Source organism: Lissotriton vulgaris, chromosome 7 (assembly GCF_964263255.1).
Source record: "Lissotriton vulgaris chromosome 7, aLisVul1.2, whole genome shotgun sequence".
In the NCBI taxonomy this organism is placed as follows: domain Eukaryota; kingdom Metazoa; phylum Chordata; class Amphibia; order Caudata; family Salamandridae; genus Lissotriton; species Lissotriton vulgaris.
In genome coordinates, this window is record NC_141695.1 from 1,704,566,139 (window position 1) to 1,704,586,479 (window position 20,341).

The 20,341-nt window shown below is 44.4% G+C and overlaps 1 protein-coding gene across 2 annotated transcripts in view; it reads left to right on the forward strand.

Annotated features, from left to right (window-relative positions):
- Positions 1-20,341, forward strand: part of LAMA5 (laminin subunit alpha 5) — a 398,257-nt gene that overhangs the window by 231,771 nt on the left and 146,145 nt on the right. Inside the window, exons 23-34 of one of the 2 annotated variants that reach the window (XM_086932860.1) lie at positions 74-203; positions 4,585-4,727; positions 5,790-5,896; positions 9,036-9,189; positions 10,787-10,947; positions 13,027-13,135; positions 13,815-13,912; positions 15,191-15,392; positions 15,941-16,067; positions 16,957-17,096; positions 18,749-18,864; positions 19,407-19,618. In XM_086932860.1, coding sequence (XP_086788986.1) covers positions 74-203; positions 4,585-4,727; positions 5,790-5,896; positions 9,036-9,189; positions 10,787-10,947; positions 13,027-13,135; positions 13,815-13,912; positions 15,191-15,392; positions 15,941-16,067; positions 16,957-17,096; positions 18,749-18,864; positions 19,407-19,618 — 1,699 coding nt within the window. The remainder of the gene's footprint in view (positions 1-73; positions 204-4,584; positions 4,728-5,789; positions 5,897-9,035; positions 9,190-10,786; positions 10,948-13,026; positions 13,136-13,814; positions 13,913-15,190; positions 15,393-15,940; positions 16,068-16,956; positions 17,097-18,748; positions 18,865-19,406; positions 19,619-20,341) is intronic. The other variant, XM_086932859.1, reaches the window with a different exon arrangement.

Genomic DNA, 20,341 nt, shown 5'->3' on the forward strand with positions numbered 1-20,341 from the left:
CCCGGCCTGGCCCTGTGCCATCGCTGGCTCCGCTGTGATGTTTCCCGAATTTCCTTTTTTTGCCTTTTTACAGAATAAAGTCAGAGTCAGAGTGATGGTGAAAGGGGCCGAGCTCTATTTGTTCCGTGTCATCCTGAGGTACATTAATTCAGGAAGTGCCACTGTATATGGCAAAATTACTGCGTATCAGCCGCGGAACCAAGGTAAGAAGCTGCCTCCTCCTGCCCAACATCCTAACCAGTGTCTCCTACACTTCCCTCTCGTTAAGTGTCTGTGGTGTCTCTTCCAATGCAACATTATTCGTTTAGAAGATTACTTTCTTCAACTGAATTGGTAAAACCTGGTGTTGTAAACAGAAACAAGCAGGACAAAAAGAATATTTAGGTTGCTTACTTCACAACCGTTAATGCATCTTTAACTACTGCATTGAAAGTGGATGCCCAGGCTGTCTGTCAAGTAGCCTGGCATTGCCACCTCTACGTCATGTGCTTATGTGCTCTATTTTACATAGTGGAAAAAATATGATGGATTGAATGTTTGCAGTAATCTCAGCCTCTAGTAATTGCTCAAGGCCTGCCGCATTCCAGCATATTGTCTTTTTCCTACTGTGACACTCTAGGCAGAGACATTTGTCTTTGCCCTGCTCCAATGGGAGCAGTGCAGTTGGAACATCCCATTGTGGGATCACAATTAACTTCAGACTGGTTTCAGCCTTTTGGGCCTCAGTAGTAAGGTGAAGCTTCAGTGCAGTGGTGAAGTGAACATGACACCCACATCAAGACTAACCCGTTGCCCTTAGGGCGCTCACATTTTAGAAATACGAAGAGCGATGTAACTGCCGCTTGAGCAGTGCAGCAATAACCAGAAACTGGATAACTCGGTGCACAGATTATAGCTGATTCTCAGGAAAGTTTCCAATTGTGAATCCGAAGTAGCCCTGAATATTTCTGCTGTAGCCTATAATGGCGCTGAGGTTTCGTGCTACAGCTCTTGGACTCCAGCCGCAGATTGAGGTAGCCCTGGTGGTTCCTGTTGCACATTGTCATCTTTGAGCATTCCTGCTACAGCCTGGAGGGGTTCAGAGTGGTTTTGTTGCATCTTTTCAGCTCTCACCGTGCTACAGCTTGGCAGTGCTCTGGGTGTCCAATCTGGAGGAACTCTGGTGGTTTTTGCTGTAACACGTCAGATTCCAGCATTCTTGCTGCAGCCTGGAGGGGCATTAAGTGTTCCCTTTGCAGCTCTTGAGTGGCATCTAGCATTCTGGCTGAGGATCCAGGAAGCCTTTTAACATTCCGGCTGCAGCCTTGAGTCGCTGAGCTTTCGTACATACTCTCTCTCGAGAAGCTCAAACAGGCATTCCGGCTGCACCAAACAGGCATTCCGGCTGCACCAAACAGGCATTACGGCTGCACCAAACAGGCATTCCGGCTGCACCAAACAGGCATTCCGGCTGCACCAAACAGGCATTCCGGCTGCATCAAACAGGCATTCCGGCTGCATCAAACAGGCATTCCGGCTGCATCAAACAGGCATTCCGGCTGCATCAAACAGGCATTCCGGCTGCATCAAACAGGCATTCCGGCTGCATCAAACAGGCATTCTGGCTGCATGAAACAGGCATTCTGGCTGCATCAAACAGGCATTCTGGCTGCATCAAACAGGCATTCTGGCTGCATCAAACAGGCATTCTGGCTGCATCAAACAGGCATTCTGGCTGCATCAAACAGGCATTCTGACTGCATCAAACAGGCATTCTGGCTGCATCAAACAGGCATTCCGGCTGCATCAAACAGGCATTCCGGCTGCATCAGACAGCCCCTTTAATGTTCTTCTTGCTGCCTCTGAATAACAGTTAGTCAGAATATGTTGTTCTGACCATTACTGCTGCAGACAGTCTGGTGTTCTGCTGCATCTCTAGGTTGCCTGAGTGTTTCGGTCCAATGTTGTGTCTTAGCATTCATGCTGCTGCACCTAGTAGAGTTCAGCATCTCTCACTCCAGTTCCAGAGCTGCACTTGCTGTGCCGGTTATGTTTGCATTTTTTCAGCTAAAGAGCAAAAACAATATGCCTGTCCTGATACTATCCTGTTGCAGGTTTATATTTATTTTAAACTCTTTGTTCATTTGCAACCTAATGGTTTAACTGTGAAACAGCTTATTTGTGTTCTACTTTGGCAAACGTTCACTTAAGTGATTCTTTAAGGATTTCTAAGCTTATTCAGGAATATTAGACCTAGGAGGAACTTACACTTGTGGTCCACCCAATCTGGAACTCACAGAAATGTAAGGTGCAGTTATCAGGGCATAAATGGGTCTAAATGCCTCCCCATCAATACTCTTAATTGCTGTATGCATATAAAATAGAATACCAATTTTGAGAAAACAAAATTGTTTAAATAAAATTCCAAAGATAAATGTAATTAACTATTTGTTAGAAACCAATTCATAGAATGCCTTTTTTTTCAAAATTGTCTTTTACTATTTTTAAGGTGTGAATTTAGGGGTTTTCTACAAAGGTTCCGCTTAAGGGATAGAGCGAATCTTTTTTATCAATTGTTTTTCGAGGGATTATCCCCCCTAGCTCCCATCCTGTATTCTGCACTTCTTTTCCATCCTATGGGTCTGTGTCTCTCTTGCTCTTCTCTTCTTTCCTCCCCGTGCCCTCTTCCTTCCCTCTTTTCATCCTCACAATTGCTTTTTGTGGGGAGGGACACCCTCAAAATACACTTTTCATCCATTTTTAAAGAGTTTATTTTCCTTCTCGCCTGCATGTTTCTGTTTTCCAAATATTTTTGTAGGGGCTCTCATTACTTCTTTAACCCCTTCGATGCTTATGACGAGCTCAGCTCGTCATCAGCCACGGGGGGCGTGTGCGGATGACGAGCTGAGCTCGTCATCTAACGCGGCTTTTAGAAAAAAGCTGCGTAGCGCGAAAATAACCGCCGCAGCGATGCGGTTAAACCTTTTCTCCAGCATGTCTCCCTATGTGTTACCTATTTGTTTTACTCGTTAATATTGAACTTGTTCCCTACCTGGGGTTGACTGTAGAGTCCACATTGTTTTTCAATACACAAATGTTTTTAGCTCTTGTTTAGAGACAGCTTTTGTGGTTCGTGTGTCCTCATGTTACCAATACACATTACAAAACACAACAGAAGAGTGGCCATTTTGGGAATTCCTCTTTCAGCCATTATATGCTGACATGTTTTAAAAATTGCCTTTGACTGGTTTCCATGTATATAAAGCTGTCACATTTTGTTAAATAGGGCTTGAATTTGTCCCCTGTGACAACCTCTCCACTGTGCTACTGCCACCTCACTGTCTCTTTGCCCCACTCACAACCACCCAAACCTGCCCCAGCCCTTGCAGAAAGTCGCCCCAGCACCCAAGACTGCTGCACACTTTCACAGGCTCGCTTCAATTTGTAATTTACAAATGATTGTTAAATTGCTTCCTTAGCATTGGCAAAGCTAGACCATTCCAAAATGGCAACTGTGCATGCATTCATAAACAATGGCCATATTTTACAGGATTATAAAAAACAAAAAAATGACAATTAAGAAAGTAAGCGTCATGCATGAGCATTATGGGGGCAAATAAAACACAAAAAAACATTGTCACAGATAAACTTTTGGCACATTGTAACAAAGGTGAGGCATGTTATCTTTGCTGATAAATATTTTTAAGTGTTATCAATCTTTTTTCTTTTCTTTTTCTCCAAAATGTATTTGAATTCATTTGTTTTTACACAAAATCCTCTTTGACATATTTAGCTTCTCAGAAATGGGTTTGTTATTTTATTTTTCTATATATTTACATGCTACATCATGCTGGTGCCTGCAAGGTTTCACAGTAAAAATAAGAGACTGTCTTTATAAATGTATTATTCATTGAATAATGTCTATGTGTAGGATAGCGCCTAGAGCAGACAATTCACAGGCACAGCCCAAGAAGAGTTGTGGTTTTGTTGTAAGAGCTAAAGAATGCACCAGGTCTGCCATATCTTCACAGAAATTCAAATCCTATCAGGAAGGGGGCTATAATGTGGGGATAAAAGAGGATGCAGGGTTGGATGGTCAGAACTCATCTAGACTAATTGGATTACTTCTTAAACGGCAATCCTAGCTCAGCTCCTTTTTTTAAAATTGGGATGAAATTGACATTTTTATTAACTGGGCTTCACATCTCTTTGACCTGTTTATCTATTATGTTATGTAGGCTAGAATGCTGGCTCCACATTGTCAGCTTCTTACATTGGGTCTTGTAGACTTCCCTCAGTGCCTTATTTTAGCAAAAAATGTATTCCTACTTATGTCACTTATTGAGTTTTCTTGTAGTTTGAGCTTCCAGTGGGTCATTATTTAATGAAAAATGTTGGTCAATGATTTAAAATCTCACTGAGTAACATAGGTCTTGGATATTCGGGCGATCCTGTAAAAGAATTAGTATTCCAAATATGCACCAGTGAATATCAGAAATCGTGGTATACTCGGGCCAGCTGGCCGGCACATATCACTGAGTGGAAATGCCTGGATCACTGCCTCACAAGCAGTAATACATTTCTCCCATTCCTCCTTCTTGACAGGCTCTGAACAGACCAAACAGATCATCTTTGCTCCCACCACAGAGCCAGCATTTGTCACCGTGCCTCAGAACAGCTTCGGGGAGCCGTTCGTGTTGAATCCGAACGTGTGGTCTGTGATCATCGAGGCAGAGGGCATTCTACTGGTGAGACGATTCGCTTTCTTGTCACCTCTGGGTGTGTTAGGGTATCGTTGCCTGCCTTCATTCTTGTTCCCTCAACCTGGGGTCTTGCGTGCTATGAGCCGCGTGATGTCCCTTGGGATGACGGTAGGTGCAATGATGAACATTCCAAGCAAGATGCAGTGGTTACCCCATCCCCTAACCAAGAGGCCATGAGGTGGTGAATGAGGGTAACCATTCCGGCTAAACTGTCACTAAATCAGCGCACAAAGCTGAACATCCCTTTCCTGACCCTCTCCCCCTCCCCTCACTCCACTAACACCTGACTTCTTTCCATGTGATCTACTTAATTACAGGAACTGAACAGGCATTTTTTGGGAACCACCTTCTGCTACCTAACATTGACACCCCCTTCTGGTTATTCTGTCTCTTTACTATCCAGTTGATTTATCCAGGTAATCACCCTGGGATTGCTGATCATTTGTATTTTTGTATGAAAGCGCTCTAAAGCGGACCCAAGGTGATTTCGTGGTACAAAAGGGGGTGGTGATGGACAGAGCATCTGAATCAATCAAACACTCACACCCAGTCAAAAGATCTGGGTTTAATCCATCACCGTTCTTTAGCCCACTCTGCCACCCCAGTTCACACATGGCTATATGCAAATCAGTCTGACCCTGTGCCTCATGGGAACAGTGCAGCCCGAACTCCCAAGCCATGCCTTCCCTGGACCGGAAACAAGTCCGTCCATCACCACCCCCTTTTGTACCGCCCAAGGTGATTTTGTGGCGCTAGAGAGTAGAGCAAAATGTGTAAATATGTCATGTCTAAAAATATGGTGTCCTCTATGTAAGGGTAGAGGAGAGATCAAAAGCATAACCTCCTGCTGAAGTCCACGTCCGCGGACATTTGGCTATCCTTTCAACCTGCAGTGTGGTATTCCCACGCGTACTTGTTGCAATAGAGATAGTCCATTGTCTTTGCTTACTGGACAGCCTCTTCTCGAAACCTTCATGTGGTCTACCTTAGGCATGCTTCTGGCACATGTGTCATGTTTGACTGTCTCTTCTCTTCTCTTCTTCACAGGACTACCTGGTTTTGTTGCCCAGTGCTTATTACGAGGCCCCCATACTGCAGCTTAAAGTCACCGAGGCCTGCCTGCACACCGCACGCCCTGAGCAGACTAATCAGAAGTAAGAGCCTTGCGCTAATGGAAACCAATACCTGCAGTCTGCTTTAAAATGCGCTTATGAAATGTTGTGGCATGTAGTACTCGTGTAAAAATATGTTTCTTTGATCATGTTTCAACCTTCTCAAGTGGGCTCTAGGTTGTTGTCAATCGAAGATTGCCTGCTAGGAAGAATGTATAGAACAGGCGGTGGACACAGCTTTTGTATCTTGGACGATCAAAGGTTGTGGTATAGTTAAGCAATTGGTATCGTTGGTTCTCAAGCTGATAGGGGCCAGGACTTATGTTCATTCCTCAGGAAAATATGTGAGGCACTCATTTTGTAGATAACACAACTTCACGACACAGTTGTGAAATTGGTTGTTCATGTTTTGCTCTTATAAGTTTTTCTCTAGGATGATCTGTAAGGTGTTCTGCTTTTGTTCTGGAATATTTGGGCTGGGACGTAAAATTATGAAAAAGGCATAGCTAACTGTCTGACAAGGGATTGGAAATTGTGTGATCTAACTGGATGATCAAAGCTTTTGTTCCTTTGGAAGATGTGCAAGCATGAGTCCTGGTAGGGGATGGGCAGAGCTGTTTCGGTTCTAGCTAGGCATGGGCAGAGCTGTTTCGGTTCTAGCTAGGCATGGGCAGAGCGGTTTCTGTTCTAGCTAGGCATGGGCAGAGCGGTTTCTGTTCTAGCTAGGCATGGGCTGAGCTGTTTCGGTTCTAGCTAGGCATGGGCAGAGCGGTTTCTGTTCTAGCTAGGCATGGGCTGAGCTGTTTCGGTTCTAGCTAGGCATGGGCAGAGCTGTTTCTGTTCTAGCTAGGACTGGGCTGAGCGGTTTCTGTTCTAGCTAGGCATGGGCAGAGCTGTTTCGGTTCTAGCTAGGCATGGGCAGAGCTGTTTCTGTTGTGGTTTACCATGAGAGTAATGAGTAAGGCTGGTCTTCCCTTAGAGAGTTTGCATGGCACTCCTTTCTGGAAGTGGTAAGGGCAGAGTTCCTGTTTTGACAGAGGGTGCCCTTTCTGACACCAGTTTGCTTGGAATGCCAGTTCTTTTATGCAGTAAACAGTTCAGAGGGTGCCCTTTCTGACACCAGTTTGCTTGGAATGCCAGTTCTTTTATGCAGTAAACAGTTCTACAGAGTGGTACCTCTTAAGACTCTTGTGCTTATATTATTCCACTGGAGGCAGCTAGGTTAGGATTTCTGTTTGCTTCAAACTTAATCAAGTTAGTTCAGATTGTAAAGTAACACATAAAGGCCAGTGCCCTGGCAGAACACAGCAGTGTTGAAGGGCCTGTCCTTGGAGTAAGGGAGAAAAGAAGGTTGGAGGCAGGGGAAAGGAACAGCTGTCTGACTGGATCTTTTAAAAACCATCCAAAGGTTCCCCAAACCTGTTCCGCGTCTTCCAAGAAGGTCTAAAAGGGATCCTCGCAGGGATACATGTAGCTTTTATTCACTCTCGTTGTTTACATTGCTGCGTCTTTCATTTAAGAAATGTCCCCAAAACGTTTTGCACATTCTTATTCATTTTTAGCTACTTTATGTAAAGTTTTATAACCTGTCAGGAAAGGGTTAGAGCAACCATCGTACCTATCCTTTACAAAGCAGTAGCAACCCTACTATCAGAGTATATTTACATCGGCAAATGCTGATTAGTACTGTGGCTAGTCCCGCCACTGTTTGGGATGTAGTGTTCTTAAAGAGACCTGTCTTCGCCTCTTTCCTCAGTCGGGGTATGGTGGGACGGTCCTGATGGATACTGGGATGTTGATCCAGATTGTGGGTGTTCTCTCATTGGTTGAATTTTAACACTTCCTGTGCATCTGTCCAAGTTGTAAGGCAGGATTTAAATGTACCTAATTTTAGTAACATAGGAGTCGGTGTGGCTCCGTCTGGTATTTACAAGAGTGTTGTAGTGTGGTGGGGCTCTGTCTGGTATTTACAAGAGTGTTGTACATGTTGGTTATCAGTCTGAGCCAAAGAGTCTTCCGCTGATGGGTCCCCGTGGCTTCTATCAGCTCCCACACTCACGACAAGCAATCACTTGATGCGAGGTCTTGATCTTTGCTGCTGGCACCATTCTGGTGTTGGCGGAGTGCCAGTGACATGGAGCCCGCTCCATGGGTCTTCAGTACAGACGTTTTTCACACGTTCATCGGACAGTCCCCAGCAGTGAGCAGAGTGGAGTTCTGGTTACTCCTCTGACATTCGATCAAAGACCATAGGGCTGAGCAGGTGGCTGTCCTTCCAGGCAACGAAAGACGAGAATGTTAATAGCGAACCTCGCTTACACTCACCAAACTGTACCCTGCTGACTCTCCAACTTCTCCTGTGCACAAGCAACAGAAAGAAGAGAAGTTCCCTGCTTCACTCCTCTTTCCTTTCAGTGTTTTTTACAAGCACAGACCTTATTGGGTCTGTTGCTTCTGTACCCAAGACCATTACCATAATGTGGGTTGTGCTCATCGATGAAACTGGGAAAGAGCGTTTCAGGAAAACACAGGACTCTTTTCTCTTACTCACGTACGTCCTAGGACACCCCGAAGGTTCTGGTAAAATGGAGATCCAGTGCCGCTTAATACAACCATCTAATTTGTTACAGAAGATAGATTTGCAGATCATGATGAACCTAAAAAAAGGTTCCATGTTGCCTACTCAAACAGTAAGTTACAAAAACCCTCACTGTTGTTGTGGACCACACAGCATCTTCCCAGGTTTGCTTTCTTTATTGCAATACAAATAGCAGGATTAGGTTTAAATGTTTTATAAATTGCATAAACCTCTTGTTCCTCTGTCTGCTTTTCTACTACTTCCACAGCATGTTCTGTATTCCCCTATGCGCTGCCCATCTTCTAAATTTCCCTTCTCGTTCCTCCAGCTGCTTTTTCGTACTAGTTTGTACCTATTATCTAACTTCTTCCCTGGGCATCTCTCTGCCCACCGCTTTAGCAGGATGGAACTAGTCTAGATTCACATACTTTGCTTTATTTCACCTTCAAGCTAGTGGTTGGATATGCAAAGGCATGTTGCACAAAATCAAATCTGTTGTGGGTTTTTCATTTCTACAGCTGCCTCTCAACCAGTCTCTCTCTGTTCTCTGATAGTCAGTACAGTCGCCCTCTCTCTTATTTCCATCTTTTCTCATTCTTCCAGCTGCCTCTTGTACCAGTTTGTTCCCTTGGATGGCTTCCCGTCTTCTCTGGCCGGTGATGGGGTTTGTAGATTGGACAACAGCCTGCCGAAGCCGTGCCAGGCCGAACAGGTTACTCCCAAGTGGCCACCAGTTGTTGCCTGTATCGGAAATGATGTAAGTACTCCGTCTAGATATGCGTCAGAACTTCATTTACAAATTTACATAATGATTTGCCAACTTTTACCCTGCATCTCTTATTATGTCAACCTGGTGTCACCCTGTAGTAAGCGCTTTTAACAGTGGCTAACTTGATATAGATGCAGGGAGCATAAGTGCTGCAGAGGATTGGAAGCCTCTGTATGAAATTTCTGAGTTTTATGAGACCTTAAATGGCCATAATATTGTTTGGGCGTTTATATTTACGTGGTATTTGTATAGTACAAATCTAGTTGAAGGGCAGCCAGGCACTGCACTGGGTCAAAGACAAAGATTCAGTTGTGTATGATTGAAACAATAGGTTTGTAAAATCAAGAGTGATTTAGATTCTTTTTTAAAAAGTGTCTTCAGCTGGTTCCTAAATTGGAGCAGAGTTCGCGCAGTCCTGATGGATACATAAATGGCATTCCTGATCATGGTGCATAGATGGAGAAGGTCTGGTCCCTTGTTCTTTTCTCTTTTTTGCACTTCATTCACAGGGTGATTGATGGTGTCTTGGTTGCAGGTGTACCAAGAGCCGCTGAAGATGGTGAGCTTGTCAGCCAGATAACCAGGGCTGTCATTCGTGATGGCTTCATAGATGATGTAGTTCGTTTTGAAGATGGTTCGGGCTGCCAAGGTCCAATTCCTAAAGGTCTTTGAGACCTTCTGCAGTCTGTGGGATGCCTGGCGTTGCTCGTATTTTGGCAGATCGGAATGCTGAGGCCCAGAAAGACGACAATTTGTCCAGTTGCAGAGTTTTGTCATGACAGCGTTGTTGAGGGAAATAGATGTTTTGTCGCTTAGTTACAAAGTGTGCAGTTGAATGCTTGAGTCTCATCATCTTGGACTAATGAGATCTTTTTCCTCTGCCTAGTACAGTGATACAAAGCTATGTTTGTAGACTCAACACTTGTGGTCCAGCTTGTCTTAGTGGACCTTTGCTCTGATATAGGTCAGTAAGATAGAAGGGGCAGATGCCTAACCGAATGTGTCAACATGCCAGGTATTGTCGTACCCTGAAATTTATGTAGTGATGGAGATAATTAGGGCTGGAGTCCCACAGTGATGAACACAATGCAGAAGAAAAAAAGAATAAAAATAGGGACTAAGGTCTTCTCATTGTGGGCACAAGATGATTCCCTCTCCTGAGTCTAGACTTTGGATTCCATTCTCTTTTATAGATACTTAGAAGCTGACAAACTTCAGGATGGTAAAAATCTGTGATCAGTACCGAGAGGGACAGTTTTCACTTGAGCGCTCCCCTGGTGCAAGTATCTCTAGTTAATGGTTGCAGAATTTGGCTCCAGTAGTCTTTGAAAGTCACAATGTTCATGGAAGTGCCTAATGTACCATTGTAACTGGTTGTTCATTTGTCAGACGTTCAGTATAGTTTGGCCGTACTGTATTACCTTTGGGTGTGTACATGGTGCAAAGTTTTATACCGGAAACAAAGAGCTGGTACTTGTTTGCTGGCCTTCTGTTCAGTGTCGCTGTGGGTGATCTGGATGGTGGGTGTCTGAACAGTAAGTTATCAGAGTTTTGAAGCTCTTTTCTGTAATCTCTTCTTTTGTAGGTGGACGTCCAGCTAAGGCTCCCTGTTCCCCGCCCTGGGCGATATGTCCTGCTGGTGGAATATGGCAACAACGGGGGTTTGCAAACATCCGGGGTGGCTGTGACTACACCACAGTTGGGACCACAGGAGGCGGTCTTCATATTCTACCCATGCAGTTACAGGTACCGCTCCTTCCCCAAGACTTCTGCAGTGAATGACAAGGAGGCAATACAGTGGCTCCTTAGGAGATCACTATATGTGATTGGCAGTGATGTTACTGGCCTTGATTTATTGGATTCTTTGGTTACCTAACTCTGAATAATAGTATACAAAATGTACTACCATCGAGTGGGCCAGGGTTCACTTTGCACGCTTTGTCAGTTCAGCCTGTGTCAGTGATGGCATCGGGGACTGCCAAAAGGGGATCCATGGAGACAAAAAAATATTTCAGTACGTGCCAGGCTGGATTCCATTGTATAAAAATATTTGGTGAACAAAGCCGATCTCTCTGTTACCTTATAGCGTGCCGTCTTAGAACAGGGAGGGGAGAGGGGGTGATGGGGGGTTGGGTGTGTGTCTGTGTGTGTGTGTGTCTGTCTGTGTCTGCCTGTGTCTGCCTGGGTCTGTCTGTGTCTTTGTCTGTGTCTGTGTCTGTGTGTGTCCGCGTGTCCCTCAGTCCCAACTGGGATGGGAAAATTCTAACTTTCCATAAAGGAGCAAGTATGTTTGCATCATTCCATTCACACATACAGATACACCATTGTAATTCATGCACCTTGGCAGCAGAGAGGAGGATGTAAGAGAGTGAAGACTGCAGCAGGTAGTAGACAAAACAAACCTGCCTTCCTTAAGACCTCCCCTGAACAAAATGACCTTAATGAAACAACTTAGCCTGTCGGATAGTTCACTACGTTGAGCACACTTTGGGAAATTCTGTATTTCACCTATAGGCCATAGGTTTGAACCCTAACATGACCTTTCATCCTCCAGATATTTAAATGAGTACCACTCAGTCAGTGATCATGTAGACTTTATGCCCAAAATAACAGTTCAGTCAGTGGTGTGTTGTAAGAAAAGGTTGCCTAACCACACCATATAATACACCTCAATTCCTCACGTGTGTGATGTAGTCTGTGTGGATGTTGTGAAGGTGATTTCAAATTGCTCACCCGCTTCCTGCTAATCAGGGTCAGACTGGCCTACAGGGCAATTAAGAAAATGCCTGAAGGGCTGGGCAGAAAGGTCAATAATGAGGCTTGTTTTTGCTTGTTTGTAGACCTGTGCTTTGCTGATTTATAGGCTAGTTTAGTGGTCTGATGGGCCAGTTTTTACTATTCATTTCTCTGATATTACCACAAACATATTGCCTGTAGCAAGCACAATGGCATGTATTCTCCCATACCTTGCAAAACACCTATAGAACATGACTGAACAAGTTAAAAACTTCCTAATTTGCAAAGGTGGGTCTCTTTTTGAGCTATGTGATTAACCTTTTTCGCAGTGGCGCGAATTCTGCCGCGGCATGGGCGGGGCTAGGGGGTGGGCGTGGCGCTCCCTTACTCATGGCAGCTCCACACCGTCATGAGTCACGGGTGGCGTGTGCTCATGACGGCGTGGAGCCGTCCTGACCCTCCCCACTCACTAATTCACCCGCACAGGTGGGGAATTAGTGCCGCGTAGGCGGAGCGTGTGCGGAGCGGCAGAGCACACGCCGCCCGTGACTTATGACGGTGTGGAGCCGTGATGAGCATGGAAAGGGTTAACTAATAGGGGTCACCTTAATTTTCATACCCAGACCTATTTTCTATCCCAGCCCGATCCTGCTGCTCAGTCAGATCACATAGGAATTATAGCTTCTTACCCCTGAAGTGCTAGCATTCTGCGTGGTTGACTGTGCTCATGGGGTGTATGTACTAAGGGTGCTTTCGGCTTATAGCAATGCTTGACATGGGTGAATCCGGGGTGACAAGGCACGCTTGTTGTTTTTGGTGGATGAGTTTCAATATCTCATTTGTCATTGATTTGGCCCGGACATCACTCTGTAGACCGTATCCGGTTAGTGACTATGGAGCAGACAGCGCGGTTCAAGACTAACGGCTCCAGTGGCTTAAAATAGGATGCTGGGCTGGGATTTGTTCTGCTGGACAACCTTTGGAAACCGTCTCGCCATTAGAAGATCTGGCAATAAGCCCAAGAGGAAGCAATGTATCCTGGCTATGCTTGTGTTACCCTGCTCACTAAATCTGTGCTTTCTGTTGCAGCTTCCTGTGTCGTGGGGTGGCTCTGGACTCCCAGAGCCAAGTGGCCGTTCTTGAGCTGACGACTGACGCCAGCGTGCGATTCTCAGCTGACCATGCACAGTTCCTTCTGGTATGACCCCACTTCCTGACCACATCTTAACTCATTTGTGACAACTCTTGTCATGTCCGCGTTGCAGAAATATCAATGTGATTATGGGGAAGGGGAATGTGACAGCTGCTCTGTTGTTCACTGCAAAAAATGACTAACCACCCCCGTCTTCCCCCACACGCAGTGCATTAGAAATGGCTCAGTGTGAGTTGCTTTTCTGCAATTGCTCTTGCGGGATGAGATTGGCCTTTTGCTTATCAATGAAAGGGGTAAACACGCCTAGACCAAAGTATTAATCTATACCAATTGATTTGCATTTTTACGTCAAATATAACATTCATCAATGCAGTCTTAAAGAAATCCATCCTGGTTAGCAAAGCTACACGAAAAGGTTCTGAAGCATCAACAGTATTCTAAATTTATTGTGAAGATGTGCCTTTCTTTGGATGCTCCACCCTTTCCCCCTAAATCCTGCATGAGACCCTGAGGCTGACTGAACTAGCCAGCAGTCCTCAAATTTTGCAGGTATTTTACACCCTGGGCGTCTGCTCTTCAGCTGGGGGTGGAGGTTGAACTGGTGAGTGTTGTGAAAGTTTTGCATATGAGGGAGTTTCCATGGGATGACACTCAAAATGCTTTGAGGGAACTTGCCAATCACCTGTAATGTTTAAATATGCCTTTTCCACCCCTGTTTCTGCAGTACAAAGTGGTCCTGATCCCCCATGAGCAGTTCACTATGGAGTTTGTTGAGCCCAAGGTCCATTGCATAAGCACCCATGGGAGCGCCGTGCACAGCAGGTAACCAGCTACAGCGGTGCATCAAGATACAGTGAATCTTGGGGTGTAGCGGGTGTTCCTATTCCTTTAGGCTGATTTCTTGTAAATATTGCTGTTCTTGGACTTCATTGGGCCCCAAATCACTTAACTAAATACAGTTAATTTTTTTTGTACAAAAAGGTATTCATCGATCGAATTGATCACTTGGCCGATCACATCTTTTGACCATTTAATCGATACGAGTAATTTGTAGATTCTATCAATCAATACATTTGATTTAATCAAGCGTATCTATCCACGCTCTATGACCAACTTGTGTATGTATTATGAGGACGGAAGACTAATCCTCAGCCAGAACTTCTTCTAAAATGTTTTTCAGGGAGGCACCTGTGAGTGATCAATTTTATACCTGCTCGGTCTTCCTGTCTAACCCCTTCAGATACAGATGGCTTCCCACAGCGAGCAATGCACCTCTTTAACCCCGGTTTCCTGTACTTTTTTTTCAGTGACCCAAATCCAAAATAATATTGGGTCTGATTGAGACTCTGGAGAACGAACTACCATCCGTCATGGTGACAGGGGATTAAAGGTTTGCCCTGAGTGATGGTAGTCCGTCCTGTTTAGAGATGCCTGAGCGCAGAGTGCTCATCTCTGTATCGGAAAAGAACCATCGTCACTGTGGTTCCCTTTAAGGTACAAAAGATTTTGTGGAGGGACGCTGCTGGTTTTGATGGCCAACCTCTAAACTTCTAACCTTATTTGTTTTGTAAAAACAAACTCCCATGGTATCAGTTTGTTATTGAAAAAGAATAAGAACGTAACGACCACCACAAACACTTCCAGGGTTTGGGCCATTATTTATTTGCCCTCACCATGTTTTTCCTGGCAGAGATTGACCGCTGAAAACCTTTCAGACCATCCACTCTAAATAGAGTGGGTGCTTTGGCTTTACTCAGATGATCCTCTATTCCTTCAGGATGTCAGAGGTAGAGTTCTCTCAACAGAGCCAAAGGGGCCTCCATCAACAGACAGACCTCCTAACCCTAAATAGGGAAAACAGATCGTCCGTTTGGCTGACCGATTTCTCCAGTGCATTTGCAACAGATTGACCTGTCCACCAAACTGTGGACATAATGTGTGAAAATTCATTCAAGACTTTTCTGCTTTTTTCCATGTGGCATTTTTGTATTTAATGCTGTTGGATGGCTAGATTTTTTTATTTTCAGTGTTAAGCTGTGGGGTTTTCAGGGGAGGGGTGAGAGTTTGGCCACTGACTCTGTCATTATTTTGATTCGGTAGCACGGCATGCGTGGCGTCCAGGTTTCAGATGCCCTCTCAGTTCATCCTGCTCACGGACGCACAAGTTGGATCACTCCCTGCCAGCATTCCTATTTCTCAAGGATTCATTCCGACTGAGTCTCCACCTGGACCTCCACAGTCTCACCCTCGGCCTCCGACTGCTGTGGGTACCAGCAGTCTCATCCTGCTGCATTCTCTCCAGGTGGGTGCAGAAACTTGTTGTATTTCCATCATATTCAGCTGCAGTTCTTTTCCGATGTTGCCTGAATTTCTGAATGCGTCTGACTGTCGATCGACAACTGGTCCTTTTTATGGCTGTTTAATACTGTACAGTCTTGAGCTCTTTAGAGCTTAGTTATCTTTGTAATTGTATTTCCCAATTGTGTTCCCTTCCACTCCCCTCTTTCTTGAAGGAGACACATAGTGCAAATTCCTCTGATTAATAAACCTCTGCTTCTGTATTTTCGATTCGTTTATCTGTTGGTGCAAGGGGGTGTTAGACCTGACCCGTTCGAAATGCTGGTTGAATTGTCATCTTGAACAAGGTTGAAGCTTGAGGTGGTGGTTCATCTCTGGTGACCATGTTTGCCTTTGACACTGTCCTCTTCAATTCCTTTGTCATTTGTCATTGAGGTCTGCATCCAGTGTTTTTTTTCTTCTGGATTGTTTACTGTAATATGACAATGTAATTGGAAACGTGTTTGCTCAATAATAACCCGTCTTCTTTCTTGTGATTTCTCTCTTGCGCAGAATGTTGTGGTCTATCAGTACCGGATCCAGACTCTTGGGCGCTATTCCTTCATTCTGCACTACTACCAGCCTCATCACCAGAGATTCACTGTGGAAGTTCTGGTGAATGGTGGTCGTGTCTGGCAAGGTGAGGCACTGCGACTTGTGAATGATTTACACTGTTGCTCATTCAGCTAGAGAAGGTAATATAGGCTGAGAAAATGTGATCAAAAGGATGGCTACAAAATAAAGGAGGAGGTCTTATTTCATTCTGAATAAAAAGAGGTGAGAATAGGCGAAAAATAAAATTGCCGCACAAAAAAAGCAAGCCGCCTAGCTCCAAATTCACAAAAAGATGCTTTCTTACTATTGCAGGCTGCTCTCTGGAAAGTTTTTGTGAAAAATATTACAAATACAGATGTATTTAGTCACTGCTACCGCTTAATGGTGGCTGTAGAGACAGTGGTATTATGTGCAACCATATAGATTTAGCTGTTGCAAAAGGTATTCCTGCCAAACAGTACTAACATTCTGCGGAGTAAGCCCGCCATCTCAAAAAGTTTCACTTGACAGGTTGAAAGTAAACAGAGAAGCCAGCCTGTTTTAAACCGCCAAAATAATGGGCATTTGTGATGAAAGAAGGTGGGAGATGATTAAAACGAAGAAAGTAGATGAATCATCAGTGAATATATCCAGTGGTGGGCAAGATGGGTGGCCAGGAGAGGGAATGGTGCAAGTAGTTAAGGGATTTCTGGGATGGTCACCAGTGGCAGGGATATAGGACGCCGAAGACCCGTGAAAGGGCAGGAGGTGACCTGGAAAAGGCAGGAAGTGAAAGCTGAAAAGGTTGACGTACCATTTGGCCAGAGTGACAACAGATTGAATCCTACACCCTGGTATCTTGCATACATGTATCTTGTGATGAGTAGTTCTTCTTAGCTCCACTTCCAACAACCTCGTAGGAGATTCTCAGTGCAAAAAAATCTCGGACTGTTGGGGACAGAGAGAGGGGACTAAAATCATGCTGTTTTTTTCAGGCCTTTCGAACGCCACCTTCTGCCCTCACGGTTATGGCTGCAGGAGCCTAGTGATCTCCGAAAACCAGATCATACTGGATGTCACCGATAACGACCTGTACATTACTATCCGCGTTCCAGAGGGGAAGAAGCTGTGGCTGGTAGGTGCCCGAGCCTCGAGTGTATCCATTCCTCTGACCTGTATCTGCTTCCACTGTGCGTCTTTATAGTTTGAGTCATTATTCCTCAAGGACTACCTGCTTTGAGCGTTCTCCTTTCTTACCTGGGGCCAGAAGCAGTTTGTTGTGCCTCTTCCCCCCTAATGGATACTTGAACAACTAATATGCAGCGTCCCTGTTTGTCTTTCGTTTTGGCCAGGATTAATATTTAAGTGAAGTTTGCCACTATGAATAAGTCACTAAGTGTTTTCTGACTCTTCCACCCCTCCTCCCCCACATTTCCATAACAAACCCTACAAGGTTCTCACCTCTTTGATGTTGCCATTGTTTCACTTCAATGTTCTGGCCATGTTCACAGTTCAGATTTTATCTGCACTATTCTTTCAGCATTCTGAATTTGCTTGATCTTTCAAGGTCTAATCCAGTTGCAGAGGTAGAACGTTGGATGTCAGTAGCTCTGCCTGATATGTGTACTTTCCACACCTGCTGCACCTGTATGTTGTCTGTGCTGTATCCCAGGTCACCTCCTTGCTGCCTGTGAGATGCATAATGGAAGGCCTCACACTAAATGGGTCCAACTTCTTGGGTTTTAGTTTCTATTCGTTTTCTGTTCTTACCTATTAACATTTGCTTCTCTTTAGTCCGGCTGAGTTTGAAGTTAACCTGGAGTGATGCGAGTTGGATGGTGGCTGACCATCTCATTTTAAACATTAATTATTTATCCCTACCATCCTTATTCGGAGGCAGAGTTCTAACTCGGGCAATAGAAACAGAGATTGAACAACTGTGTCTGCATGCATGGCACATACTCCTGTTGCGATGTACACCACCGTAACGCAGCCTCTATAAATAAAATCACTGGTAGATGAATACTAAATGTCACAGGTAACACCGTGATAAAGATGTCAGTCTAAAGTTGTACGGTCCGTGGCGAAACTAAGCCTTTCAGCTGTGCTCACGAGTAGTGTGATCCAAAAAGTAAATCAGAAAAGTGTATTGAATTACTTAAAGAACATTTATTTCACTCTATGCAATCCGAAGTTGACTGATTTACAAGTCAATCCAAGTCCCACCATAGATTAAGGAGGAACAGCTGTATGGATCACTGTGTGTAACCTGGGTGAATTCAAGTGCAACAGGGTCTCCTGGCTCGAAGGACAGGACCATCCTTGAGGTAGTAGACCAGAGGTGTCCCCTCTAGATAGTAACAGAGTTGTATCCCTTCAAGATTTTTGGCATTGCCACTTAAAATGCAATTACATACCTTTAATCTAAGAAAAAATATTGACCTAGACATGTTCCTGAACCAAATATGTATTATGCCCTATAAGCTGTACATTTAACACCCTTGTACAATACTTTTTCCTAGATGTGTGACAGAGGCCCCCAGATTGCAGGGCAACCCAACCCTCCAGGGAGCCCTTGTTTACCTTGGGACTTCTTATCTGTGAGGTAGCCTGGCTGAGTTGTCAGAGCTGTTGTTGGTGGGAATTTCAGCACCCCTGCATTGACCGCCTTTTCCTAGAGTCCGGCGCCATTTTGTATAATATCAAATGGCTCCTACCGATGAGTCACCATCTACCCTTGTTTTGAGCGACGAGTTTAGAGATTAAGTGTTAACCCTTTCTGTGTAGGATTACGTCCTTGTGGTACCCGAAGACAGCTACAGCTCGAGCTACCTGGTTGAAGACCCCCTGGATAAATCCTACGACTTCATCAGCGTCTGTGGAGCCAACGGGTTCAGCATCAAGTGAGAGTTCACAGCTTACTTTTGAAATTAACTTTGTGTGTCCACATAATGTAGGAATTTAAAACAAGCAGCAGGATATGCCTGCTATGAAGTTGTTCTGCTGACAAAGTGTAAGATTAGACTATGGTCTAATAGTTCAATAGTAGGAATCGAACTGGTTTGGTTTTCAGGATACCTGACTTTAGAAGAAGTTGTGGTGTTTTTCCTCCAATGCTGCAATGTAATTATACAAAAGCTTTTTTTCGCTTAGATACTGTAAAATAAAAAATAATAATCAGCGAGGCAATAATTGTTTATACCTTTTAAATACCCAGTAGTGGCGTTTAAAAGTTAGTTGGAGTTAGACTTACCAGATAGAAAGTAAATAATAGCATGCCCTATCCGACTTGGTAAACGAATTACAATCACCCCTAAAACTTGATTGCACCAAGCATTTGCTTTTTTCTTTTAATTTCACATGTTAGTCCACACTAGAGTGCCTGGAAGTCGTGCAGGGTGCCAGAGGCACACTAACCTCTCCCTATTCGGCTTTTATTTTACAGTCCAGTGACATCATCCAAGTTCTGCAGGGACTCTGCTATCTCACTCTCACTCTTCCACAACAATGGAGCTCAGCCCTGTGCCTGCCATGAGGTGGGTGCCACCAGCACATCCTGCGAGCCCTTGGGAGGCCAGTGCGCCTGCAAACCCAATGTCATCGGGCGAGACTGTGCCCGTTGTGCCACCGGCTATTGGGGTTTCCCCAACTGCAGGCGTAAGTTTCGACTCTTGGGGTTGTTGGGGAGGGGAATCACAAAGTGAATGATGTTGTTGCTGTCCATCAAATCATTGAGCTGTGTATATTGGTAATGAATATTGTTGCATATTTGAGTGATAATTTGCCTATCAGATTTACTGGAAGATCTCAGCAAGAAGGGCCCCATAGAAGAGAGGGTTTCAGAAACTGAGAGGCCTCGCTCTCTGAGTCCTAGTTAAAAGGGTTGCAAGAAATGCAACAAGAGCATGATGAAAAGACCAACAGAGATAGGAAGCTGTTCCTACATTTAAAATGAAGATATAGAAAAAAATGTGAGATAAGATCTCTATAGAGAAATAAAAAGTAACATCTTCTATTGTGCAAAACATAGTTGCATTAACAATAGTAAAATAGCAAACAGTGTATTACTAGAACCAAATACTTCATATTAACATTAATTTACATTTCAATTAAATCACTAGCACATGAATTACTTAATGACCCGTTCTGCCACAATTTAAATTAGTTTTGCGGGTAGGCGATACGGAATGAGATGAGGGAAGGTATCCACTGTGCATGTAATGCTGCTACAGCACATGTCGCTGGCCTCCGAGATGCCCTGGTCACCTTTCGTTTGTGCAGACGTGGCTGCTCTTTGCAGGTTAAAAATAAAAACAACTTATGGATCAACTTGTGTTAAAACACGAACGCTGCTGCAAAACATTATTCACCAAGCATCAA